The sequence below is a fragment of the Balaenoptera musculus genome, chromosome 2 (assembly GCF_009873245.2).
Source record: "Balaenoptera musculus isolate JJ_BM4_2016_0621 chromosome 2, mBalMus1.pri.v3, whole genome shotgun sequence".
Classification (NCBI taxonomy): Eukaryota; Metazoa; Chordata; class Mammalia; order Artiodactyla; family Balaenopteridae; genus Balaenoptera; species Balaenoptera musculus.
The window spans coordinates 163,736,137-163,763,879 of record NC_045786.1 but is presented as its reverse complement, the minus strand read 5'-3'; the positions used below and the strand labels follow the sequence as shown (position 1 = coordinate 163,763,879).

At 35.7% G+C, this 27,743-nt stretch overlaps 1 protein-coding gene across 7 annotated transcripts in view; it reads left to right on the top strand.

The window, feature by feature from the left end:
• The window catches only part of TRIP11 (thyroid hormone receptor interactor 11), a 72,036-nt gene that overhangs the window by 9,746 nt on the left and 34,547 nt on the right, over positions 1–27,743 (top strand). For 4 of the 7 annotated variants that reach the window (XM_036842202.1, XM_036842201.1, XM_036842204.1 and 1 more), the window contains 9 exons: positions 954–1,064; positions 4,359–4,637; positions 6,720–6,788; positions 9,354–9,519; positions 11,148–11,513; positions 14,199–14,239; positions 14,826–14,912; positions 18,122–18,334; positions 18,991–22,017. In XM_036842202.1, the coding sequence (XP_036698097.1) occupies positions 954–1,064; positions 4,359–4,637; positions 6,720–6,788; positions 9,354–9,519; positions 11,148–11,513; positions 14,199–14,239; positions 14,826–14,912; positions 18,122–18,334; positions 18,991–22,017 (4,359 nt within the window). Of the gene's footprint in view, positions 1–953; positions 1,065–4,358; positions 4,638–6,719; positions 6,789–9,353; positions 9,520–11,147; positions 11,514–14,198; positions 14,240–14,825; positions 14,913–18,121; positions 18,335–18,990; positions 22,018–27,743 lie in introns of those variants that run through there. The other 3 variants (XM_036842206.1, XM_036842203.1, XM_036842205.1) reach the window with 3 other exon arrangements.

The following is a 27,743-nucleotide window of genomic DNA, read 5'->3' as shown; positions in this document are numbered from 1 at the left end:
ACATCTGTTGATGTAAGAAATTCCTAGAATCTAAGAAGAAAACAGATGACATCCTCAAAGTGAAAAAGTCTTCACCTTCTAGTGGGAGCTTTCTTTCCCGCCATGAATCTCCTTATTCTCAGTTATCATTGTTAAACTCTGCTTACAGATACATTAGTAGAATTCTTAGTACATTATTATCTGTAATACTTTGTAAATTCCTTTTTGCAGAAAGTTTTAGTGTCCGTTTCTCTTGCTCCATTATACCCTTATTCATTCAAATGTCAAAGGATGATATTAGGTTAACATAATTTAATACTTAGGTACATAAAATTTAAGTAATTTTTTTCATATTTTCCAACATCTTAAAACAAAAGACTGTGATGTCTAGATTCATTGAATTATATTTAGAGTATTTTTTGTACTTCTAACTGTGGTTTTCCAGACTGAGTTCTAGTAATGGTTATTAAAATGGATTTTTCAGAGGTGCCTCACTCAGGAGCCTAGGGTTCAATCAGACAAGTAATGTCAGGTTTTGGCCTCCTACCTATACTTCAGCCGTAAGTCTTTTTTAAAAAAGGTTTCTTTAAAAAACTTCTACTGTTCAGGAGAAAACAAAAGTTTAAACATGTAATCTAGGTCATTCATTTACCAGACATTTATTGCCTACTGTAATGCTAGACACTGGGTGTACAAAGATGGGGGAAACACTGATCAGTGAGTTTTTCTTAGCAGAAAATCAAACTGAGCAAGATTTTTAAAAAACTTTGGTTCAGAATTATGCATAATCTCTATAAGCATGCTTATTGCACTTGTAACTTTAATTGAAATTGTGGTTTAAAGGTCAGAATTCTGAGACCTACTATAGTACATCTTTTGTGCAATATGTTTTTCATAATGCCCTGCACATAACTGTTACTATCATGTTTTACTTTTAGTCTTTTTGTTGAAAACACTTTTTTCTTTGCTTCTAGAATGAGAGACTCAAAAAACTTTGTACTGATCTGGAAGAGAAGCATGAAGCATCAGAGCTTCAAATAAAGCAGCAGTCTATGAGTTATCGAAATCAACTGCAACAGAAAGAGGTAAAGGTTATTACAGTTACTTCATATTTACTTCACTGTAATGTACTTAGGATGGTTTCTAAGAGTTATAAATCAAGCTCTGTTTAGATCCATGAAAATATCAAAAGAATGTTAAAGTTAGTAATTTCCAACTCAGTATGATATCACTAATTTAACAAGAACTCTGTAAGCTTTTACGTTTATATTACATAAACTAACCTTTGTGGAGTTTAATTTCTACTTTCCAAAAGAAGAAAAGTCTTAGTGTACAATATCTTCAGGCATTTGTTGCTTATAATTTCTGATTTTATGAAACTTATTTCTCATCTATTTACCTGAATTTGTTTTTAATCATTGTGATTGTTAATAACATTTCTTTTTTAAAAAATGATTTTAACTACAAGTGTTAACATATGCTTATTAGTGTTTACTTGATTTTCCATGGAAAAACGGAATATTAGGTATTTTATAGTTGACTTATACTGTTCTCTAATTTTTTCTGCCTTTAGTTTGATAGAAGTGGTTATTTTGGAGGTAGCTTATCTTTCCTTTGCAGTTTTTTTTAAAATTAATTAATTTATTTATTTATTTATTTTTGGCTGTGTTGGGTCTTCGTTTCTGTGCCAGGGCTTTCTCCAGTTGCGGCAAGTGGGGGCCACTCTTCATCGCGGTGCGCGGGCCTCTCACTGTCGCGGCCTCTCTTGTTGCGGAGCACAGGCTCCAGACGCGCAGGCTCAGTAGTTGTGGCTCACGGGCTTAGTTGCTCTGTGGCATGTGGGATCTTCCCAGACCAGGGCTCGAACCCGTGTGCCCTGCATTGGCAGGCAGATTCTTAACCACTGCGCCACCAGGGAAGCCCTCCTTTGCAGTTTTGATAATATTATATAATTTAACCAATGTTACTACAAATCCTTAAAATAATAGACTATGTCCCTAATATTTCATTCTGTCGCTGAATTCTCTTTAGTGTTTAGTATGTAAGTGGAATTCAGTAAATGATTCTGTGGAATTGAGCCACAGAATTTCTTGTTTAATTATCCAGATCACTGGGGTGTTCGTCAGTTTGTTGATTAAATGTTCATTTCTACCATCACTTTATATTTGGGTTTTTAAAATTTAGATGCATTGATTTCAAGTTCTTTTAGTGACATACTAAGGTGAAAAATAAAAGTAAACCACACTGAAGATAAATATAAACATTTAAAGAAGAACTTAAATTTCCAATCTGGAATTGATTTCATAAAATACAATAAAAATGAATTACTACAAAAATAAAATGAATGTAAAAAAGCAAAGTTACAAGTTCAAATTAAAGTTAAAAGCCCACTTTTTTTTTTTTGGGTAAGGATTCAGAAGATGTAAAATTACTCTGTCAACTTGCTTTATTTTTTAAAAAATTTATTTATTTGTTTACTTTATTTTTGGCTGTGTTGGGTCTTCGTTGCTGTGCGCGGGCTTTTCTCTGGTTGCCACGAGCGGGGGCTACTCTTTGTTGAGGTGCGCGAGCTTCTCATTGCGGTGGCTTCTCTTGTTGGGAGTACGGGCTCTAGGTGCGCGGGCTTCAGTAGTTGTGGCTCACAGGGCTCGAGCCCATGTCTCCTGCCTTGGCAGGCAGATTCTTAACCACTGCGCCACCTGGGAAGCCCCTGTCAACTTGCTTTAAAAGTCTTTAAGCCTTACTCTTTTAGTTTCTTTACTTATCTTGTCACGGACTGGTAGCAAACATTCGTGGCATTGGTCCACAGACCACACTTTGAGCAGCACTGATTTACAGATACTCCGATAGAGCAGTAGCTGAATCACCCAGGGGTTTACAGCTGAATCATAAAAAATACACATTGTTAGGTCCTCTAGGAGATTCTGATTTAGTGTACTGGGAAGGGGCTCTGTTATTGGTATTTTTCAAAAACCCCATAGCTGATTCTGATGCTTACATCCTAGTTGAAAAAATTGCTGTGGAATAATCTGGCATTTTATTTTCTACTTAACAGTGGATATTAGAGGGCAAATTAAGAACTCAAGTTTAGGAATACGTCTTTGTTAGTAGAGTTTGTACTTTTTAACTCTACAACTTGATGTAAATGTCTGTTATATAATGAGAACTTTCTTTGCATTATAGCTACATTTGAAAAGAATTGTTGATTTCAGTACTTTTTACTAGAATGAAAGATAATATATACTTTAGATCTGCTATTTTCTGAATCTATTTGTTGCCCTTGTTGTGATGTTCATATTGCCCAAAGATGCAATTTGCCTCATATCATTTATGGGAAAATAAAATTTGTACATTATTATAAATCTCCATTAGAAAAGGGGCTCTGATACGAAAAAATGTTTACTATGACATTTAACATAATTGTATTTGATTTTTGTTTGTCTAATTGCTTGACATTAGAAATACTGTTACTTGCTGACTGTCTCCTTAGTATCAAATTTTCCTCCGTTGTGGCAGGTTGTCTTTTGGACTAGCTTGAGTATTTTACAGAAAGCTTATTTCAGTTTTCTCTAGCTTGCTTTTATGTTTTGAGTAATCTCTTACTTGGAATGGATGTGGCATTATGGTAAGTCCTATTTTTATAACTTCTTTTGGACATTGACTTGGTATTGCAAGCCTTCAGTCAAAACTCCACTCGGGGTTTCACGGTTTTTATACTGTTGTCTCCCTGAGTAGAATCAGATTTTCACTGGCCTTTCTTTGCCAAGGCTAAAGCCAAGGCCTCTTTCAGTGCATGATTTCTTTCTAAGACTAATGGGCTATTAATCACAGGCTTACTGTGAAGATCGGATTAATAAATCAAAGCTTTCTTCCAGCTGTGTTGTGTAGACCAGTACAGAGTTACCTGATTCATGGTGCATTTTAAGCCTAAATCCAGCCATACATAATCAGTTACAAAAGACTCTTCCAACAGGTGTTCTAAGGAAGCTTACCAGTGCATAGACTGTTGCAGCTTTTATTTTCTCATCTCTTGAGGCTTGATAATCACAAACAGAACCCTAAGAAATTGCATATACTATACTACCTGATATGTAGAAGATGGTAAACTGATGTTTAACTGAGGGTTTTATTGCTTTAGTTAATGTATGAGTGGAATTCTGTTGCTCATATTAATCGGAACATTATCTATGCTGCATGGTAATCATGGTTTTGAAATAAAAATGTTATGTTGGGGTGTTAATAGACAACTTGGATTCAGTTGATAGAGTACTGTCGTTGGGTCATCTTAAACTATTATAGCTTTTAACATTATGAATGTATAAAAGGGTCAATATGGTTATTTTGAAGTACCTTCTCTAAAATATGGATTATAAATATAGGTAGAAATCAGCCATCTTAAAGCAAGACAGATTGCGCTGCAGGATCAGTTGCTGAAGCTGCAGTCAGCTGCTCAGTCAGTGATTTCAGGAGCTGGTGGTGTACCAGCAACCACTGCATCTCCTTCATTCGGTTATGGTTTAAGTCATCATGCTTCAGCTTTCCACGATGATGACATGGATTTTGGTGACATCATTTCATCACAACGAGAAATAAACAGATTGTCAAATGAAGTCTCAAGACTTGAGTCTGAAGTTGGCCATTGGAGGCATATTGCTCAGGTAGGTAGAATTTTCATGAGTTTTTGAAAACTGTGAGTGAGTAAAAGTAATGATGCTATGTGTAGAAGTTTTGGTATCAGAAAGAACCCTGGACTAGGAAATCAGAAACCTGTATTCTGATTCAGCCAGTGACTTTTTAAGTGGTTTTAGTCAGGTCATCTTTCTCTCTCAGCCCCTCTCAGAAGTTTCCCCTTCTGTACAATATTTGGAAGAAATTTCCAAAAAATTTAAAGCAAGAGAACCATGCTTTAAAATAAAATTAAAAGCTACAAGTCCAGCACTTAAAGGAGACAAAAATGGAGTTGCTGTGGTTGAACCAGCACCTCTTCCCCTGGAGTCCCTGAGACTTCTCTGGTGGAACCAAGGCACCAGATTTGAAACTACTTGCTTAGATGTTGTCTGAGGTTCTTCTTTGCATTAATTATATGTAAAATGAAAAATCTGATAATTGGTATTATAAAACACATAAACTATTATGTGTTGTTTCTCACACATTAGAATAGAAATTAAGTCCTTCCTATTTTGGGCTGTAAACTTTCTTCCAAGGATCCCTTTTTTATCTTCTTTATCAGATTTTATGTATTACTGAGGTTGCCAATACACAGGAGACCTGAAATAAACTGGAACATTGTTCATATAGACTTTATTCCATCAGTGTGGAGAAAAATAAAGTATATAAGTAAAGAGTTATTTTCTATCTTTTTGTGAGTGTAATCTTGTTGTGTAAAGGAGAAATCCTCCCAATTAAAATGATCTCCTTGCTTCCCAAGTTGCTAGACATTCCCAGTACCCAAAATAAACCTTAAGAGAGGATGATCTGTTTGTCCATCTTATCTCTGAAAGATGGTAGTTCTTAAACTTTGTATGTGTAAGAATAACCTGAGGAACTTGGTAATATTGTAGGTCCCCTGTCCTACCTTAAGAGATTAAAGATTAGTATTTTGTAGCCTATTTTAGGATGTTGAAAAATATAGTCAAACAAATAAGTACCCAGGTGATTCTGATGATCTGAGGAACACATTTTAAGAAACGTTGCCTAGGTAAGATTTCATGTGGAAAAGGTTTGGTATATTTCCTTTAGCATATCTTGAATGCCTACTATATGACAGACCTGTACTGGGATGTTACAGTGAAAAAGGTATAATTGGCACCTTTCAGGGGACTTAATTTTCTAGTAAAGCATAATAAAAATTAATATTTGTATCATACTTTACAAGATGTTTCCATATATACTAATCTATTATCTTTAATAACTATGAGAGGTATTTATTACCTCTGTTTTGCAGATGAGCAAAGTAAAAATTTAAGTAATACATCCACTGTCACAGTGATTAAGTTGTGCTTCAAACACACATCTTTCGACTTCAAATCCTATGTTCTTTCCAATGTACTGTATTCCTTCTTTTATCCAGAGAGCAGCTTTTGGTTCCTTAACATGCTATAGTAAATGTTAATAAAGATAAATGAGCAACATACAGCTTTGAATGAGAAGAAAATCATGCAAAAGCCAATATATTAATATTAGCATTATTAGCAATGTTAATATTAATCTTAGCATTAATATTGGGTAACTTTCCATTTTAGAAATTAACCTTTTAGAAAGCTGCTTGACTATCATCAGATTTACATTTTGTTGAGCCAAGAAAAATATTCTTTGGTGTTTTCCTTCTTATTTTGTAAAAGTATTGTCTTCCCTAATTAGTTAACAGACTCTTGAATGGTATCTTGTATTTATTGTGTATTACTCACTATTGGACTAGGTTCTTTAAAAGGTGCTTGGCATTCTTTAATAAGAATTTGTCTGGGAAATAAATGCCCCCCATTTTTTCTTACTTACATTTGTTTTTTAAATTTTTTTTAATTGAAGTATAGTTGATTTATACTAGTTTCAGGTGTACAACACAGTGATTCAGTATTTTTATAGATTACACTCTGTTTAAAGTTATTATAAAATATTGGCTGTATTCCCTGTGCAAATGCCCCTTTTTTAAAAAACGTATCTTCTAATAAAGTTAGTTTCTGGCTTTCTCTTTTGTAAGAAAATCAGTACAATTATTTTCTAATTGTGTTTTTCTGATCTAGACTTCTAAAGCGCAAGGATCAGATAGCTCTGATCAAGGTGAAATCTGCAAACTACAAAATATCATTAAGGTAAGGTGGATTGTTGGAACAATGGCTGTTATACATCTAAAATTTGTTTATTAAAAGTGTAAGCCTAGGGGCTTCCCTGGTGGTGCAGTGGTTAGGAATCTGCCTGCCAATGCAGGGGACACAGGTTCAGGCCCTGGTCTGGGAAGATCCCACATGCCACGGAGCAGCTAAGCCCATGTGCCACAACTACTGAGCCTGGGCTCTAGAGCCCTCGAGCCACAACTACTGAAGCCCACGCGCCTAGAGCCCGTCCTCCGCAATAAGAGAAGCCACTGCAATGAGAAGCCTGCGCACCTCAACAAAGAGTAGCTCCCGCTCGCCGCAACTAGAGAAAGCCCACGTGTAGCAACAAAGACCCAACACAGCCAAAAATAAATAAGTTAAATAAGTAAATTTTTAAAAAAATGTATAAGCCTAAATTAATAAAAGGCTCAGTTATAAAAGTATTTTATAGATTATGATATTCACTTTTTTTTGCTGTTTTTATATCTTCTCTATTCTTTATGGCACCTTAAGTATATAATAATATCTCTCTTTCCAAAATCATTTGGTTTTGAATATTTATTAGGTAGTTTATATTTCATAAGTCTCTATCTTCTATTGTATCTCGTAAAACAGTCTTTATTAAAACAATTCTAGGGTCACTAAAATTTCAAGGGTTAGGGTTAAAGGATACTGACAAAATACAATGTTAATATTATTTATTGTAAACAATTATTTTCCCTTCATGGTGGAATTTTGCTAGTTTGTGTCAATTATTTCCTTCAAGAGAAGTCTCAGTTACATATACTTAGCAGGGCAGTGAATTGTTTTTAGTATGTAAATTATTGTCATGTATAGAATTTTTTTTAGTTTTTGGTTTTATTGTTATTACAATACCAGTGTGGATGGGTTCCTCATTCAGACCTGGCTTTGAATCCTGGCTGTACTAGTTACCAGCTGTGCTGCTTTGGGCGAGTTACTTAACTTTTACAAGCTTCTGTTTATCATCAGTGAAGTAGATATCATAATATTCTTTATATAGAGGGTTCTTACATATATTGGTAAGAAACATAATAGGTACTTGCAAAGGGCTTTGTGTATGTGTATTAACTTCTCAGACAGCCCATATTTTGCAGATGAAGAAATGAAGGCTTGAGGTCATGGCTTACTCAAGGTCATGTAGATACAAAGTGGTGAGGTCAGACTTTAAACCCAGGCAGTAGGAATTCAGAACGCGTCTGGGGAGCCACTTCTCTGTACTGTCTCCCCATGAAAAAGTCCCAATAGGAAAAAGTAGTACTTAAATAGGCAAATCACAAAAGAATAAATGCCAGTGGACAGTAAATATTAGCCTTGCTAGAATTAAAAATGTATATTAAAGCAAGAGTTGAGATGGCACTTTTTTTCCCTCATAAAACTAACAAAGATTCAGGGAAATTGGACTCTAATGCTGCTGGTGAGATGTGAATAGATGCTGTCTGTGGCAATCAATACCAGAAGCCTTAAACATTGCCTTTTGACTTTAAAATTCTACCTGGAAATGTATGCTTCAGAAACCATCATGAATGTATGTATACAAAGTCTTAAAAGCTGTTAAAAGTGATGTTGATTAATACTAAATAAGAAAGCGTTCATATCTTAAGTAAAAATATAGGACGATATATACAATATGATTTGTGTAAAAATGTATTTATGCATTAAAAATATTGGAAAAAAAAATCCTCTCTTGTAGGATTGTTTTTGAGGTTTAAATGTAAACTTCCTTGTCAAGTACTGGTACATAAGTAAGTGTGTAGGACTAAAGAATAACTTTACTTGTCTTCTCAGGAAATAGAAGCTAATTTATTGATTAGGATTCTTGGCTACAACCAACAAAAACCATCTCTGGCTAAGTAAAGCATAAGAGGATTTATTAGAAGGAGCCAGGATACTCTGTCCACAGGATTGAAGGAAAAATTGAGCATTTTGGCCTCAGGAAGGGTAGAAATTAGACCAGCATCAGAGATCTAGGTAGTGGGACACAGTGGATAGGCTCTCCAAGGTGCAGCTATTATAATGCTTCTGGTCTAACCAATTTCCCTCTTTGAAAGACGCAGCTGAATATCCAGGTTCCTAGGAGAGAGATAGTGGTCTCAACTTGGGTAGCGAGACACCTTGGTTGACAGTTTAGGGGCCCTATCAAGACTGAGAGAAGGAAAGACTGAGCAAAAAGATAGGTATAATAGGACAACAGGAACAGATTGGCCAGAAGGTGGACACTGATATTGGTGGAATATGTCATTAGCAGGAGAAGTTCATGGTCACAGATACTAAAGAGAAAAAGATATTTTTGCTTGCATTTTGTTTCAGTTGTTTCTTGCTGGTGTTCCCTCATTAAAAGTAGAAAAACTGCTTTTAAGGCCCAAGAAAGGAAAGGGTGGGGTCTTTTAGAATTGTCCAGATTTGGGGCCTGTATTTAAATTTTTTCAGCCTGAGCATGTTCAGAGAATTATTTTTAATAATATGGACTTTTGGACAACAATGAAATAGTTTAGTTAAATTCATTTATTTTAAATGTGGTTAACTTCGCTTTTATTTTTTAAGGAACTTAAACAGAACCGAAGTCAGGAAATTGACAACCATCAACATGAAATGTCAGTATTGCAGAATGCACATCAACAGAAATTGACAGAAATAACTCGTCGGCATCGAGAAGAATTAAGTGACTATGAAGAACGGATTGAAGAACTGGAAGATCTGTTACAAGAAGGTTATTAATTTTGTTAGTTTAGTGTATTAAATGACATAATTAAATGATAGACTTAGCTGATGTAAACTTGGTCTAAGTTCTAAGGAATGAGTAAATGACTGGTTCTGCTCATCTGCCAGAAATTTACAGCAGCACCACTATTGTCAAGATTCTGCAAAAATGGAAAAGGCCTTTTACCTTTGTGGTAAATAGTTATAATACAGAGATTTCTTTGCATTGTTTGGTGTGTTTTCACTTTATTTCAAACTCATACAAAGGCTTTTTAGTATTTGATTCAAGTAATATCTTTCCTTAACTATTTATTTAAAAATGCTTTGTGTATTACGGTAATTTAACTTTTTTTAAAAAAAGACTTTATTTTTTTAGAGCAGTTTTAAATTTATAACAAAACTGAGGAGGTACAGAGATCTCCCTTATATCCCATTCCCGCACATGCACAGCCTCCCCCACTGTCTACGTCATTCATCAGAATAGTACATTTTTTACCAAGGCACATCATAGTCACCCAAAGTCCATATTTATCTCAGAGTTTACGTTTAGTGTTGTACATTCTATGGATTTGGACGAATGTATATCATCATAATATCATACAGAGTATTTTCACTGCCCTAAAAAATCCTCTGTGCTCTGCCTATTCATTCCCCCCATCCCATCCTTAAAACCACTGATCTTTTTATTATCTTCATTGTTTTGCCTTTTCCAAAATTGTCATATAGTTGGAACCATATAGTATGTAGCCTTTTCAGATGGACTTCTTTCACTTAGTAATATGCATTCAAGTTTCCTCCATGTTTTTTTTTAAATTTATTTTTTATTGAGGTGTAGGTTTTTTTTTTTTTTAATATTTATTTATTTTGGCTTAGTTGCACACACAGGATCTTTGTTGCAGCATGTGGACTCCTTAGTTGCGGCATGCCGGCTTCTTAGTTGCAGCATGCATGCAGGATTTAGTTCCCCAACCAGGGATCGAACCCGGGCTCCCTGCATTAGGAGTGTGGAGTCTTACCCACTGGACCACCAGGGAAGTCCCTATTGAGGTGTAGTTGATGTACAATATTATATAAGTTTCAGGTGTACACTTCCTTCATGTTTTTTCATGGCTTGATAGCTCATTTCTTTTTAAGTGCTGAATAATATTCCATTGTTTGGATGTGCCACAGTTTTTTATCCATTCACCTGCTGAAGGACATCTCAGTTGTTTCCAAGTTTTGGCAATTATGAATAAAGCTGCTATAAACATTCTTGTTCAGGTTTTTGTGTGGATTTAAATTTTCCGCTCCTTTGGGTAAATGTTAAGGAGTATGATTGCTGGATCATATGATAAGAGTATCATATTTGTTAGTTTTGAAAGAAATCATTAAACTCTTCCAAACTGGCTGTATCAGTTTGCATTCCCACCAGCAGTGAATGAGAGTTCCTGTTGCTCCACCTCCTTACCAGCATTTGGTGGTGTTAGTGTTCGGATTTTGGACATTCTAATGAGTAGTATTACCTCACTGTTATTTTAGCTTTTTTTTTTAAGCCTTCCAAGTTCTGAATTTTATTAAATCTTTAGTTGTATATAGCAGGCTATTTGTCTCTTGGTACTTGACATTTGATGTGTCCCTGATTTTATGTTTATGTTCTAGGTGGCTCAGGAATTGCAGTAACTGATCACTCTAAAATCCGTGAGATGCAAAAAACTATTCAAGTTCTACAAGCTGAAAAAGTAGAGTCTACAAAAAAAATTGAAGAACTTGAGGATAAAATAAAAGGCATAAATAAAAAATTATCTTCTGCAGAAAATGACAGAGGTGTTTTGAAGAAGGACCAAGAACGACTAAGTGTGGAAAACAGACAGTTACTTGAAGAATGTGAAAGCTTGAAACTGGAATGTAGTAAATTGCAGCCTTACGCTGCGAAGCAAAGTGATACTGTGACAGAAAAGGAAAGAATTCTTCCACACAGTTCTTCAGTAGAAGAAGAAGTGTTCAGATTGCAACAAGCACTGTCTGGTATAAAATGTTTGGAACTTATTTCTGATTGGTGTTTCATTTCATACTAGTTGTTTTCAGAGACAAACACTTGAATAATTGAACACTTTATGGAAATGAAGTATCAATGGAAATGACTGTGTGGAATTTGAATAGAATTGCTTGCTTTGGATTCAGTGCCATAATTAATAGATCACAAATAGGATATTTCTACCACAAAGGGTTAAGGATTGGCTAGGTTTCTTTCAGCCTCCCTTCTTCATCCTTTAAGTATTTACATGGAACTCATTGACTTAGGAGGCCATGTAGATTTCTGAGAAATGTTTATGTAAACATTTGTTGAGAGGAGGTTACCAAATACTTCCTGTAACTCATTAGGGCCCAGACCCTCCAGTTAGAGAATGCAGCCTATCTTCTTCAAAAGTCTATATTACCTTTCAAAATGATCTGTATCTAAGCAGACCTAAGAATAATAAGAGCCATAGGTCTTCCACCACTTACTATGCTCAAGATGATATTTAGTTACTGCACCAGTGTTCTAGGTTACAAAAAATAAATATTGAATGAAACAGGCCAAACACCAGTATTTATTTATGCCAGGAAAACATGATGGGAGCTCTTCCACTGAAAAGATGCGTTTTATTTTTCACTCTGTCCTCTTCTCACAATATGAACTCTCACTTTATGAACTCATTACTGCTCTAGAGGTTTCTAGCCCTTATGTGCTTGTGATACCCCCTGCCTGCCCCTTCTGTGTTCCTTACTTAGTTGTTTATCGGGAGCTCCTGACCTGGAGTAAATTTAGAGTTAGGCTCAAAGTAGAGTGACCCTCTTCCTTTCCCTACCTTGGTGATTGGTAGCATTTACCACTCTCCCAAAACAGAAAACTTGAAGTTATCACCTTGCAAGTCCTATAGGTTCTATTTCCTTGACTTCTCTCTGGCTCAGTGCTATTTCAGGATTGTGTCCCAGAGGAGCTCTAGGGTTTCTCATAGGTGCCTCAGTCTTGGGACTGCCATGAAGACAAAGGGAAGGCTGTGTGGTGGGGTTCTGGACGACTTTGTCATTTGACTTCAGAGTAGCTCTGTTCTTCTCAAAATAAATTTATTTACTTAATATATTGGGTGATCCATATGAGTTTATTTGCTTTAAAAACAAACCTGCTGCCCTAGTCCTTCCCCTTTTCTCCATTTCCACTGCCACTGAATAACTTCAGCCAATTATAATTTCTTTTTGCCTGTTTAACTATAGCAGTCTCTTAGTAGAGCAGAATAGCATAGTGGTTAAGAACATGACTAGGTTGGAATCCAGCTCCATCACTAACTAACTGACCTTGGACAGTTAATTAACATCCCTATACTTCGGGTTTTTCATCTCTGTGGTTGGGATAATAATACTATCTCATTCATAGTTGTAGTAAGGATTTTATGAGTTACTAGCTGCAAAATTCTCTCTAGAACAGTGTCTAGCCCATAATAAGCATTATAAAAGTGTTACCTATTATTCTCTGGTGTCCATGATTCCTTCTTCAATCAATATGTTTTCTTTCTGCAGCCAGAATGATTTTTCAGAAATGTAAAGCAGGTCACTTCCCTGATTTTAGTACTTTGTGGCTCCCTGTGAACTTCAGGATACAGTCTAAACATCTTAGTTGGACATATGGTGTCTTTCATGATCTGGTCTCTGTCTACCTCTGCAGTTTCAACTCTTCCCATTTTCCTAACATTCTAAGCTTTAGCCGTGTTGAACTTTCTCTATAGCTCCTTAAAGCCAGCAATGTTGTCTCTAAGCTCTGTTGCCTTTGCATTTGTTGCTTTTTCTGTGTGGGGTGTCTCTGTTTTTTTCCCCCACTAACTCTTAGTATATTAAGATTCAATAGAGGTGTTGCATCCACCAGGAGGTACCTAGCGCTGCTGCTTCCCTGACCGCATTCACCCCACTCCCCTGGCCCTCCCAGTCTGGATGAGTTGTTTGGCCCTTTTGCTCTGGTAGCACCTGTGCTCCCTGTATCACACTGTACTGTTCTCATGTGTTTCCTTTTTTATCTTCCCCTCTAAATTGTAAGCTTCTTGAGAGCAAGCATGGACTAAATTTTTCCATCTTGTTTAGCAACTCACATCATAGTAAATGCTCAATATTTCTTGAATGAACATTGAATGAAGTACTTCAGCTGAACTCACGGTATTTTGTCTTTGTGTTCTTCTTCTAGAACTACTTCTATTTGTGGATCTATCTCTAATACCAGATTGAATGGTCTTTTTATTAGTAGTCATGTCTAAGTCACTTTAGAAAATTGAGAGATTATTTTATTATTGTGGTATAACTATACATTGGTTTTTCTTTTTTCTAATTTTAGTCCTTGTACTATTTCCTGCTACACAGACTAATCAGCTCATTTTGAAATTGTTAATGTTTTTATCCAGGCAATAACTTATGACTCATCCAGAATACAGTTATAAATTCTTTCTTATACTAGTCCATAGAATTGGATTTTAACATAGTTTCTGACTGACATTTATATTATGACTTCTTTGGTATAGTCAAAATAGAAATACAAAATAGCAAAAATACATTTCACTGTTAGGGCTTGCTAATTATGCTTATAAATAACATTTTAATTGGATTTCATTTGTGAATTTAGTATAGGAGATAATTATTAAGTTATTTTAAAGAATTTTAATGTCAGATCCATTGTTGTTTTTACAGATGCTGAAAATGAAATAAAGAGACTGAGTAATTTAAACCAGGTAAACTAATTTTTAAGAGAGAAAGCTTTTACCAAGCTTTCTCGGTTTACCAAGAAAAAGGATTTTGATTATTTATAATTACTTATTTTGTGTTTTTACAATTCATGTGAACTTATCCAAGGAACTTTCATCTTAGTAATTTTATGTTTGCTGATTAGTAACAGAAACTTTTTGCATCATAAATTGACATAATTTTAAAAGTACATAATTGAAAAATGCAAGTATATTTCTTTGAAGATTAATTTAACAAATGATACATATGTGTAGACAGTGGAAGCAGATCCTCTACCAAAGTGAGGAATGCATATTGATTTCCCTTAAAGAATTCAAGGAGTTTGTTTTGTTTTTTTTTTTAATGATTACAAGTTATTTTGTAAATGTATTTACATATTTTTTCAAATATAATAAAGAAATCCTCTTTAAGAATGTCTATAAAATGACTGGTTTTAGATGGTCCAGTGTTTTATGCTTATAATTTTTATATATCATTGAAGAGTAGAAATGCACAATTGTATAGCTTGCCTGCTTTTTTGTAAACTTTAAATTTCTTGTTATTTGAAAACACAGTGTTTTAACATTTTTATAGGATAACAATCTTGCCGAAGACAATCTGAAACTTAAAATGCATGTCCAAGTTTTAGAAAAAGAGAATTCATTACTGAATCAAGAAAAGGTGGGTGCAATAAATATGGGGGCAGAATTAAAATTGTAGGTCATAGCTAAGGGCCAGTTTTTATCAAAATGGAGTATTTAGTTCTTGAGAGTCCTGAGGATAAAGCTGATCTCATTGATGCTGGTCAGGCCAGGTTGAAGTACTTGGGCAAGGTTCAGAGTATGAGAGGCTGGCTAGGGTTTATGTTTAAAGATAAGCCAGTAAGCATACAGATACGAGCAGAAAAGATAGGTAAAGGCTCTGTTTTGGTTTCAGATGAGGTCCTGTCAGCAGCAACATACACAGGTGGGTCGGGAGTCTGGAGTGGCATACTATAGTAACTATACACTACTTATATGCCCCCGAATATGTCTGCTGTGGTGGACAGGAATTTCTTAATGGTGAGAGGTAAAGAGGGACATTCTCAGTGGTAGAAATATGTATACTGGTCGCAAGGATGGAATAAGATTCTGTAATGCAATGTTGGAAATGGGGAAAGGTATTTTTATGTTTGTACCACTTGGGGGGTAAGTCCTTGGTTAAGGCAGCTTCTTAAATATAGAACAGTTGTAAGCTGGTATTATTTATTATTATTACAGGCCAGTGTCTCAACTCAATTTAAAATCTTAATTTTTAAAAAAGTAACACATATTTCCTGATGTGTATATTCAGTAATACATCCTGAAAAACTTCAGACAGTACAAATATAGTATCCTTCACACTTCTGTTGGTTGGTTCTTCCTCAGAGGTGTTCTTGCTTACCAGTTTCTTGTGTATCTTTCCAGACTATGTCTATGCATATATGATTTTATATCTATAAATATCTTTAAAAAAATACAAATATTAGCATACTATATATACTGTTCATACATACCTTAATATTATATTTTCAGTATCCTTGCACATTAGTACATAGGCAGTGTTTCTCAGAGGGGCACTATTGGCATTCAGGTGGGAGAATTCTTAGTTGTGTACTCTGCATTGTAGGTTCCTTGCCCCCACTTTTTCTACCCACTAAATGCCGGTAGTGTCTTCCAGTCATTTTTTAATTACTATATTATGTATGTTTCCTCTGTTCTTTTCTGCTTCCATTGCATTCAGCTCATTCAGTTATTCCTTTCTCTGACTGGTCTAAGTGTATTTTGTAGTTTGCAAATCTCTGCATGTATTCTGATAGGGCCTGTAACCTCCTCATGATAATTTTGGATTCTGTAGCTATTCCCAATTAGCTGTTTCTCCTTTCTTTTGATGTTAGGTAATCCACTGCAACTCTTGCTTGAATTGTGTCTGCTATGGGTCTGCTCACTGGTTAAGAATGCCAAAAATACCTGCAAGGTCATGTGCATTCTTTTTTTTTTTTTTAATATTTTATTTTATTTATTTATTTATGTATTTGCCTGCGTTGGGTCTTTGTTGCTGTGCACGGGCTTTCTCTAGTCATGGCGAGTGGGGGCTACTCTTGGTTGCCGTGTGCAGGCTTCTCATTGCGGTGGCTTCTCTTGTTGCGGAGCACGGGCTGTAGGTGCTCAGGCTTCAGTAGTTGTGACTCTTGGGCTCAGTAGTTGTGGCGCGCAGGCTCAAGAGCGCAGGCTCAGTAGTTGTGGTGCACGGGCTTAGTTGCTCCATGGCATGTGGGGTCTTCCTGGATCAGGGATCGAACCCGTGTCCCCTGTATTGGCAGGCGGATTCTTAACCACTACGCCACCAGGGAAGTCCTGGTCATGTGTATTCTTAAGAGCCACATGACAAAAAATTTTGTGCTTCTCTTCTTAGAATTTTATTTTATTTATTTATTATTTGTTTGTTTGTTTATTTTTGGCCACACTGCACGGCATGTGGGATCTTAGTTCCCTGACCAGGGATCGAACTTGCACCCCCTGCAGAGGGAGCGCAGAGTCTTAACCACTGGACCACCAGGGAAGTCCCTTTTGTGGTTCTCTTTTTTTTTTTAATTTTTAAAAAATATTTATTTATTTGGTTGTGCCAGGTCTTAGTTGCGGCAGGCGGGCTTCTTAGTTGTGGCATGTGAACTCTTAGTTGCGGCATGCATGTGGGATCTAGTTTCCTGACCAGGGATCGAAGCTGGGCCCACTGCATGGGGAGCGTAGAGTCTTAACCACTGTGTCACCAGGGAAGTCCCTGTGGTTCTCGTAATTGAACAGATAACTCTAGAAAGGCATAAGAGAATGATATTTCCATCTTCCAGTTGCGGTTCAGAATAAACTTTTGAATTGGAAGGGAATGAGAATTGTAAGGCAGATGTTCTAATATAGTTTTCATTGGTCTCTTTTGTAAGGTATATGTTAGACTGCTTATGAAAATTTGAGATCCTTATTTACTTTAAAATAGATTCCATAGAAGTTTGCTTTTAAAAATCTCTGTCAATGAAAGATGTCTTTACAGTGATAGAGGGTTTATCACAAACATCATATTCAGAGGTTGAAATAATGTTGAAGCACAGAGAACTGTCCCATGTCTGGGATTTTGGAGGAAAAGCATTAAATACAAATAGAACAGAACATAAAATGTGCTTTAAAAAATCACATACAGGTGTATCTTTAGGAATGTTAGGTTAGAGAGGGGAACCTAGTCTGCTTAGGTTAGAAGGTAAAGGAAGGAAAGGAGGGTTCTTTCTTGGGTCAAGAAAAGGTTTCATGTTCTGACAGAAGCCAGTTACAAGGGAAATTACTTTTATGAGGGAAAAGAAGCCTTTTATTTTCTAATTAGAGAGGACAAACTTCAGAGCGAATGAATATCGATAGTTTACATTTTTGCCTGGGGCTGTTGGTGGTGACGTTAGGGACATTAGGGATGGAAGTGAAGGGAGCTGGAAGGCTCCGGACGTTTTGAAAAGTATGTGTGTTGGGGGGAAGGAGGAGACGGAAGGGAAGCAGCAGTGAGAGTGGGAGTGGGAGTGGGAGTGGGAAGCCTCTCAAATGGGAAAGTTTTTGTGTAAAGAAGTTGGAGGTGGAGGACAAACACAGTTGTTGCATCTTGTCTAGGACTATAGAAATGTTTTGCTTGAAGCTGCAAATAAAACTGTACATGAATGAAGGCTGTGGCTTGTTGAATTTTATGTATTAGTGCTGAGGTATTATTCAGTGTTTCCAACACAGAGCATCTAAAAATACATTCCCAAGTTTTGCTTATATATGTATATTTTTAATCTTTTGGTGTCTCTTCTTCCAGTTGATAGTATGTGTTGTTTTTTTTCCCTTTTTTCATTTAAGGAAGAACTGCAAATATCACTTTCAAAATTGAACAATGAATATGAAGTAATTAAAAGTACAGCTGCAAGGGACATGGATTTGGATTCAGAATTATGTGATTTAAGACGTAATTTGGAGGCAAAGGAACAAGAACTCAATCAGAGCATTACTGAAAAGGAAATACTAATAGCTGAGTTAGAAGAATTGGATAAACAGAACCAAGAGGCTACAAAGGTAACAATATATTTTATTAAATTATATTTTATGATATATTAAGGACAGCACAGCAGCATGTTCTACTCAGTAGACTGAACACTGGATTAATAAGCAAAACTGGCATGATTTAATTTCGGTGATTTAATCAATATTTTAGTTAATTGATGCTCAAGTTGTAGAGGTTGGCAAACTTTTTTTGTAAAGTGTTAGATAGTAAATATCTTTGGTTTTGCAGGCCCTGTAGTTGCAGTTGCAGCTACTCAGCTCTGCTGTTGTCATATGTAAATGAACGAGCCTGGCTCTGTTCCAATAAGAATTTACTTACAAAAACAGGTGCAGGTGTGATTTGGCCCATGGGCTGTAGCTTGTTGTCTCCCTGCTTCAGTGTTTAAGAGTTGAAAATATCACTTATCGTTTATATATATGATATAACATATATCATTTATCTTCTTTGCTTTTAAGTTCTAATTTCTAAAACAATTAAATAGATTTGCTGTAAGATAATTAATAAATAATTTTGTTGGGAATTTTATAAAAGTTCCCAACAAAATTAGAAGGATTAGAAATGTCTGAGGATTATTCTTCTATTATGTGTGACATTTTATAAAGTTTCCTTTAGGTACTAAAATGAGAGAATGTTTTAAAGTTACCATGCAAATTAATTTTTCTTTCAGCACATGATTTTGATCAAAGATCAGCTATCAAAACAAGAAAACGAGGGAGATAATGTCATCAGTAAACTGCAAAAAGATCTAAATGATGAAAAAAAGAGAGTTCATCAACTTGAAAATGATAAAATGAACATTACTAAAGAGTTAGACATGCAGAAAGAAAAGTTAATTCAAAGTGAACTGGTAGTAAGTGATTTACATTTAACCAAGCAGAAGCTTGAGGATAAAGTAGCAGATTTAGTAGATCAGCTAAATAAATTGCACACAAAAAATTTAAACATCCAGAAGGAGAACTTTGAACTTCAGGAACGTATTAAACAAAAGGAGGAGGAGCTTTCTAGAGTCAGGGATGAGTTAATAACGCAGTCTCTTCTTAATCGAGACTCTAACAGTAATTTTAAGGATGACTTACTTAAAGAAAGGGAAGCCGAAGTCAGAAACTTAAGGCAAAATCTTTCAGAAATAGAACAGCTCAATGAAAATTTAAAGAAAGTTGCTTTTGATCTCAAAATGGAAAATGAAAAGTTGAATTTAGCATGTGAAAATGTAAGACATCAGTTGGAAGAGTCTATTGCTGGTAACAATCAGATTTCTCAGGAAAAAAACGCTATTGTGGAGGCTCTAAAAATCGAGAAAGAACAGTTAGATGCAGAATTGTGTCGGGCTGAAAAGAGGCTGTTGGAAGAAACAAACAAGTATGAGCAAACCATGGAAGAACTGTCCAATGCACGTAATTTGAGTATCTCTGCTTTACAGCTGGACCATGAACATTTAATTAAACTCAATCAAGAGAAAGACTTTGAAATAGCAGAACTCAAAAAGAATATCAAGCAGATGGATACTGATCATAAGGAAACTAAGAAAATTTTGTCATCTAGCTTAGAAGAGCAGAAGCAATTGACCCAACTTGTAAATGAGAATGAAATTTTTATTGAAAAACTTAAAGAAAGAAGTTCAGAGCTTCAGGAGGAATTAGATAAATATACTCAGGCCTTAAGAAAAAATGAAAATTTAAGGCAAACCATAGAGGAAAAAGACAGAAGTCTTGGATCCATGAAAGAAGAAAACAATCATCTGAAAGAAGAGTTGGAACGACTCAAGGAACAGCAGAGTCGAGCTGCACCTGTGGCTGAGCCTAAAACCCTTGATAGTATTACAGAGCTAGAATCTGAGGTGAATCAGCTGAATATATTAAAGGATAATCTTAAAGAGGAAATAAAACATCATCAAAAGATAATTGAAGATCAAAACCAGAGTAAAATACAGCTGCTTCAGTCTTTACAGGAGCAGAAGAAGGAAATGGATGAGTTTAGATACCAGCATGAGCAAATGAACGCCACACACACCCAGCTCTTTTTAGAGAAAGATGAGGAGATTAAGAGTTTGCAAAAAACAATTGAACAAATCAAAACCCAGTTGCATGAAGAAAGACAGGACGTTCAAACAGAGAATTCTGTTATTTTTCAAGAAACAAAAGTTCAGGGCCTTAATATAGAAAATGGAAGTGAAAAGCATGATTTATCTAAAGCTGAAACCGAAAGATTAGTAAAAGGAATAAAAGAACGAGAATTGGAGATTAAACTTCTGAATGAAAAGAATATATCTCTAACTAAACAGATTGATCAGCTTTCCAGAGATGAGGTTGGTAAACTAACTCAGATTATCCAGCAGAAAGATTTGGAGATACAAGCTCTTCATGCTCGAATTTCTACAGCTTCCTACCCCCAGGATGTTGTTTACCTTCAACAGCAGCTGCAGGCCTATGCTATGGAACGAGAACAGGTACTAGCTGTTTTGAGTGAGAAGACTAGGGAAAATAGCCATCTAAAAACAGAATATCACAAGATGATGGATATAGTTGCTGCAAAAGAAGCAGCTCTCAATAAGCTGCAAGATGAAAATAAAAAATTGTCCACAAGGTTTGAAAGTAGTGGCCAAGATATGTTTAGAGAAACTATTCAGAATTTATCACGTATCATTCGAGAAAAAGACATTGAAATAGATGCATTAAGTCAGAAATGTCAGACCTTATTGACAGTTTTACAAACATCCAACACTGAAAATGAGGTTGGAGGTGTTAATAGTAATCAGTTCGAGGAGCTTCTACAGGAACGTGATAAGTTAAAACAACAAGTAAAGAAAATGGAAGAGTGGAAACAGCAGGTAATGACTACAGTGCAAAATATGCAACACGAGTCAGCACAACTGCAGGAGGAGCTCCATCAGCTTCAGGCACAAGTTCTGGTCGACAGTGATAACAACTCTAAATTGCAAGTGAACTATACTGGCCTCATCCAAAGTTATGAGCAGAATGAAACCAAACTCAAAAATTTTGGGCAGGAATTAGCACAAGTTCAGCACAGCATAGGGCAGCTTTGCAATACCAAAGATCTTCTTTTAGGAAAGCTTGATATTATTTCACCTCAGCTCTCTTCTGGATCGTCGCTTACTTCCCAGTCAGCAGAGTCTCTTAGAACAATTAAGTCTGATGTATTGAGTGAGTCTTCTAAACAAGAAATAGAAGAGCTAAGAAAATCACTGCAGGAAAAAGATGCAACAATTAGAACTCTCCAGGAAAATAATCACAGATTGTCTGATTCGATTGCTGCTTCCTCAGAGCTAGAAAGAAAAGAACACGAACAAACTGATTCAGAAATTAAGCAGCTCAAGGAGAAACAAGATATCTTACAGATGTCACTTAAGGAAAAAGACCTCTTAATCAAAGCCAAAAGTGATCAGTTACTTTCTTTGAATGAAAATTTCACTAACAAGGTGAATGAAAATGAACTTTTGAGGCAGGCAGTAACAAACCTGAAGGAGAGAACATTAATCTTAGAAATGGACATTTGTAAACTAAAAGGGGAAAATGAAAAAATAATAGAAACATCCAGGGAAAAGGAAACAGAATATCAAGCATTACAGGAGACTAATATGAAGTTTTCTATGATGCTTCGAGAAAAAGAGTTTGAATGCCATTCATTGAAGGAGAAGGCTCTGGCTTTTGAGCATCTACTGAAAGAAAAAGAGCAGGTATGTTCTGGATGGCATGTTGTGGAGGGAAGTTTGGGGTGGAGGAGATTTTTTAGTGTGCTACTTTATTGATGTTCTTTGAAGGGAAAGATGCATTTGTTCATTTAGAAACATTTATTTCAGGGTATTGAGATTAATTCAAAATAAATTTTCCTCAGAGGCATCTGCAAGTTTCTCCCCCGAATTACTAGATATTTCCAAATATTTTTAGTTCTAGATTAATTTTTTTTTACCGTCTAAGTAGAAAAAATTTCGAAGCAGTTAATGTTTTTCTTTAGAAAATAGAAATCTGATATAAGAACTTTGAGGTTACTGCAGTTTAATCACATTTTAGGCATATTTCAGTAACTGCTGGTTTTAGAGGTTCTTTTATATAAAGGGACGCTCTGTGAAATACATGCTACATCTTTGACAATGCTCTGAAGTACGAAATACATTTTATATTGTGACACAATAAGCACTTGTGTGTGTGTGTGTGTGTGTAAAACTGAAACAAAAGTTTCAGGAATCAGAAATTACCCTTACTACATGTGATGCTCTCTAAAAAAAAAGGAAGTGCTGGATGACCCATTAAACTGATTTTTATGAATCATTCACAGCCTAGTATTTGAAAAGCATTAGCTATGAATAGTACTTTTCACATAAGTAGACTCAATAAATATTCTTTTTTTTTTAACATATTTCCATACATATTTCCATACAAATACAAATATAAGATTTTTAGAAATTTCATGTAATGTCTGAAACATTTATGTTAACATATTTCCATACAAATAACCCAATGAAAGTTTAGTATTAGTTGCTTTGTTTGTTGTTTTATACTGCAGGTTCTTATTAGGCATCAATTTTATACACATCAGTGTATACATGTCAATCCCAATCGCCCAATTCAGCACACCACCATCCCCACCCCACTGCAGTTTTCCCCCCTTGGTGTCCATATGTCCATTCTCTACATCTGTGTCTCAACTTCTGCCCTGCAAACTGGCTCATCTGTACCATTTTTCTAGGTTCCACATACATGCATTAATATACGATATTTGTTTTTCTCTTTCTGACTTACTTCACTCTGTATGACAGTCTCTAGATCCATCCACGTCTCAACAAATGACTCAATTTCGTTCCTTTTTATGGCTGAGTAATATTCCATTCTATATATGTACCACAACTTCTTTATCCATTTGTCTGTTGATGGGCATTTAGGTTGCTTCCATGACCTGGCTATTGTAAATAGTGCTGCAATGAACATTCGGGTGCATGTGTCTTTTTGAATTACGGTTTTCTCTGGGTATATGCCCAGTAGTGGGATTGCTGGGTCATATGGTAATTCTATTTTTAGTTTTTTAAGGAACCTCCATATTGTTCTCCATAGTGGCTGTATCAATTTACATTCCCACCAACAGTGCAAGAGGTTTCCCTTTTCTCCACACCCTCTCCAGCATTTGTTGTTTGTAGATTTTCTGATGATGCCCATTCTAACAGGAGTGAGGTGATACCTCACTGTAGTTTTGATTTGCATTTCTCTAATAATTAGTGATGTTGAGCATCTTTTCATGTGCTTCGTGGCCGTCTGTATGTCTTCTTTGGAGAAATGTCTATTTAGGTCTTCTGCCCATTTTTGGATTGGGGTGTTTGTTTCTTTAATATTGAGCTGAATGAGCTGTTTATATATTTTGGAGATTAATCCTTTGTCCGTTGATTCATTTGCAAATATTTTCTCCCACTCTGAGGGTTGTCTTTTCGTCTTGTTTATGGTTTCCTTTGCTGTGCAAAAGCTTTGAAGTTTCATTAGGTCCCACTTGTTTATTTTTGTTTTTATTTCCATTACTCTAGGAGGTGGATCAAAAAAGATCTTGCTGTGATGTATGTCAAAGAGTGTTCTTCCTATGTTTTCCTCTAAGAGTTTTATAGTGTCCAGTCTTATATTTAGGTCTCTAATCCATTTTGAGTTTATTTTTGTGTATGGTGTTAGGGAGTATTCTAATTTCATTCTTTTACATGTAGCTGTCCAGTTTTCCCAGCACCACTTATTGAAGAGACTGTCTTTTCTCCATTGTATATCTTTGCCTCCTTTGTCATAGATTAGTTGACCATAGGTGCGTGGGTTAATCTCTGGGCTTTCTATCTTGTTCCATTGATCTATGTTTCTGTTTTTGTGCCAGTACCATATTGTCTTGATTACTGTAGCTTTGTAGTATAGTCTGAAGTCAGGGAGTCTGATTCCTCCAGCTCCATTTTTTTCCCTCAAGACTGCTTTGGCTATTCGGGGTCTTTTGTGTCTCCATACAAATTTTAAGATGATTTGTTCTAGCTCTGTAAAAAATGCCATTGGTAATTTGATAGGGATTGCATTGAATCTGTAGATTGCTTTGGGTAGTATACTCATTTTCACAATGTTGATTCTTCCAATCCAAGAACATGGTATATCTCTCCATCTGTTGGTATCATCTTTAATTTCTTTCATCAGTGTCTTATAGTTTTCTGCATACAGGTCTTTTGTCTCCCTAGGTAGGTTTATTCCTAGGTATTTTATTCTTTTTGTTGCAATGGTAAATAGGAGTGTTTCCATAATTTCTCTTTCAGATTTTTCATCATTAGTGTATAGAAATGCAAGAGATTTATGTGCATTAATTTTGTATCCTGCAACTTTACCATATTCATTAATTAGCTCTAGCAGTTTTCTGGTGGCAGTTTTAGGATTCTCTATGTATAGTATCATGTCATCCGCAAACAGTGACAGTTTTACTTCTTCTTTTCCAATTTGTATTCCTTTTATTTCTTTTTCTTCTCTGATTGCCGTGGCTAGGACTTCCAGAACTATGTTGAATAATAGTGGTGAGAGTGGACATCCTTGTCTCGTTCCTGATCTTAGAGGAAATGCTTTCAGTTTTTCACCATTGAGAATGATGTTTGCTGTGGGTTTGTCATATATGGCCTTTATTATGTTGAGGTAGGTTCCCTCTATGCCCACTTTCTGGAGAATTTTTATCATGAATGGGTGTTGAATTTTGTCAAAAGCTTTTTCTGCATCTATTGAGATGATCATATGGTTTTTATTCTTCAATTTGTTAATATGGTGTATCACATTGATTGATTTGCGTATATTGAAGAATCCTTGCATCCCTGGGATAAATCCCACTTGATCGTGGTGTATGATCCTTTTAATGTGTTGTTGGATTCTGTTTGCTAGTATTTTGTTGAGGATTTTTGCATCTATATTCATCAGTGATATTGGTCTGTAATTTTCTTTTTTTGTAGTGTCTTTGTCTGGTTTTGGTATCAGGGTGATGGTGGCCTCATAGAATGAGTTTGGGAGTGTTCTTTCCTCTGCAATTCTTTGGAAGAGTTTGAGAAGGATGGGTGTTAGCTCTTCTCTAAATCTTTGATAGAATTCACCTGTGAAGCCATCTGGTCCTGGACTTTTGTTTGTTGGAAGATTTTTAATCACAGTTTCAATTTCATTACTTGTGATTGTTCTGTTCATATTTTCTGTTTCTTCCTGGTTCAGTCTTGGAAGGTTATACCTTTCTAAGAATTTGTCCATTTCTTCCAGGTTGTCTATTTTATTGGCATAGAGTTGCTTGTAGTAGTCTCTTAGGATGCTTTGTATTTCTGTGGTGTCCATTGTAACTTCTCCTTTTTCATTTCTGATTTTATTGATTTGAGTCCTCTCCCTCTTTTTCTTGATGAGTCTGGCTAATGGCTTATCAATTTTGTTTATGTTCTCAAAGAACCAACTTTTAGTTTTATTGATCTTTGCTATTGTTTTCTTTGTTTCTATTTCATTTATTTCTGCTCTGATCTTTATGATTTCTTTCCTTCTGCTAACTTTGGGTTTTGTTTGTTCTTCTTTCTCTAGTTTCTTTAGGTGTAAGGTTAGATTGTTTACTTGAGATTTTTCTTGTTTCTTTAGGTAGGCTTGTATAGCTATAAACTTCCCTCTTAGAACCGCTTTTGCTGCATCCCATAGGTTTTGGGTCGTCGTGTTTTCATTGTCATTTGTCTCTAGGTATTTTTTGATTTCCTCTTTGATTTCTTCAGTGATCTCTTGGTTATTTAGTAACGTATTGTTTAGCCTCCATGTGTTTGTCTTTTTTACGTTTTTTTCCCTGTAATTCATTTCTAATCTCATAGCGTTGTGGTCAGAAAAGATGCTTGATATGATTTCAATTTTCTTAAATTTACTGAGGCTTGATTTGACCCAGGATGTGATCTATCCTGGAGAATGTTCCGTGTGCACTTGAGAAGAACGTGTAATCTGCTGTTTTTGGATGGAATGTCCTATATATATCAATTAAATCTATCTGGTCTATTGTGTCATTTAAAGCTTCTGTTTCCTTATTTATTTTCATTTTGGATGATCTGTCCATTGGTGTAAGTGAGGTGTTAAAGTCCCCCACTATTATTGTGTTACTGTCGATTTCCTCTTTTATGGCTGTTAGCAGTTGCCTTATGTATTGAGGTGCTCCCTTGTTGGGTGCATATATATTTATAATTGTTATATCTTCTTCTTGGATTGATCCCTGGATCATTATGTAGTGTCCTTCCTTGTCTCTTGTAACATTCTTTATTTTAAAGTCTATTTTATCTGATATGAGTATAGCTACTCCAGCTTTCTTTTGATTTCCATTTGCATGGAATATCTTTTTCCATCCCCTCACTTTCAGTCTGTATGTGTCCCTAGGTCTAAAGTGGGTCTCTTGTAGACAGCATATATATGGGTCTTGTTTTGGTATCCATTCAGCCAGTCTATGTCTTTTGGTTGGGGCATTTAATCCATTCACGTTTAAGGTAATTATCGATATGTATGTTCCTATGACCATTTTCTTAATTGTTTTGGGTTTGTTTTTGTAGGTCCTTTTCTTCTCTTGTGTTTCCCACTTAGAGAAGTTCCTTTAGCATTTGTTGTAGAGCTGGTTTGGTGGTGCTGAATTCTCTTAGCTTTTGCTTGTCTGTAAAGCTTTTGATTTCTCCATCAAATCTAAATGAGATCCTTGCCGGGTAGAGTAATCTTGGTTGTAGGTTCTTCCCTTTCATCACTTTAAGTATATCATGCCACTCCCTTCTGGCTTGCAGAGTTTCTGCTGAGAAATCAGCTGTTAACCTTATGGGAGTTCCCTTGTATGTTATTTGTCGTTTTTCCCTTGCTGCTTTCAATAATTTTTCTTTGTCTTTAATTTTTGCCACTTTGATTACTATGTGTCTCGGCGTGTTTCTCCTTGGGTTTATCCTGTATGGGACTCTCTGCGCTTCCTGGACTTGGGTGGCTATTTCCTTTCCCATGTTAGGGAAGTTTTCGACTATAATCTCTTCAAATATTTTCTCTGGTCCTTTCTCTCTCTCTTCTCCTTCTGGGACCCCTATAATGCGAATGTTGTTGCGTTTAATGTTGTCCCAGAGGTCTCTTAGGCTGTCTTCATTTCTTTTCATTCTTTTTTCTTTATTCTGTTCCGCAGCAGTGAATTCCACCATTCTGTCTTCCAGGTCACTTATCCGTTCTTCTGCCTCAGTTATTCTGCTATTGATTCCTTCTAGTGTAGTTTTCATTTCAGTTATTGTATTGGTCATCTCTGTTTGTTTGTTCTTTTTAAATGTATTTTTTTTTTTAAAGAAATTCACATTCTTTTATTTATTTATTTATGACTGTGTTGAGTCTTCGTTTCTGTGCGAGGGCTTTCTCTAGTTGCAGCAAGTGGGGACCACTCTTCATCGCGGTGCGCGGGCCT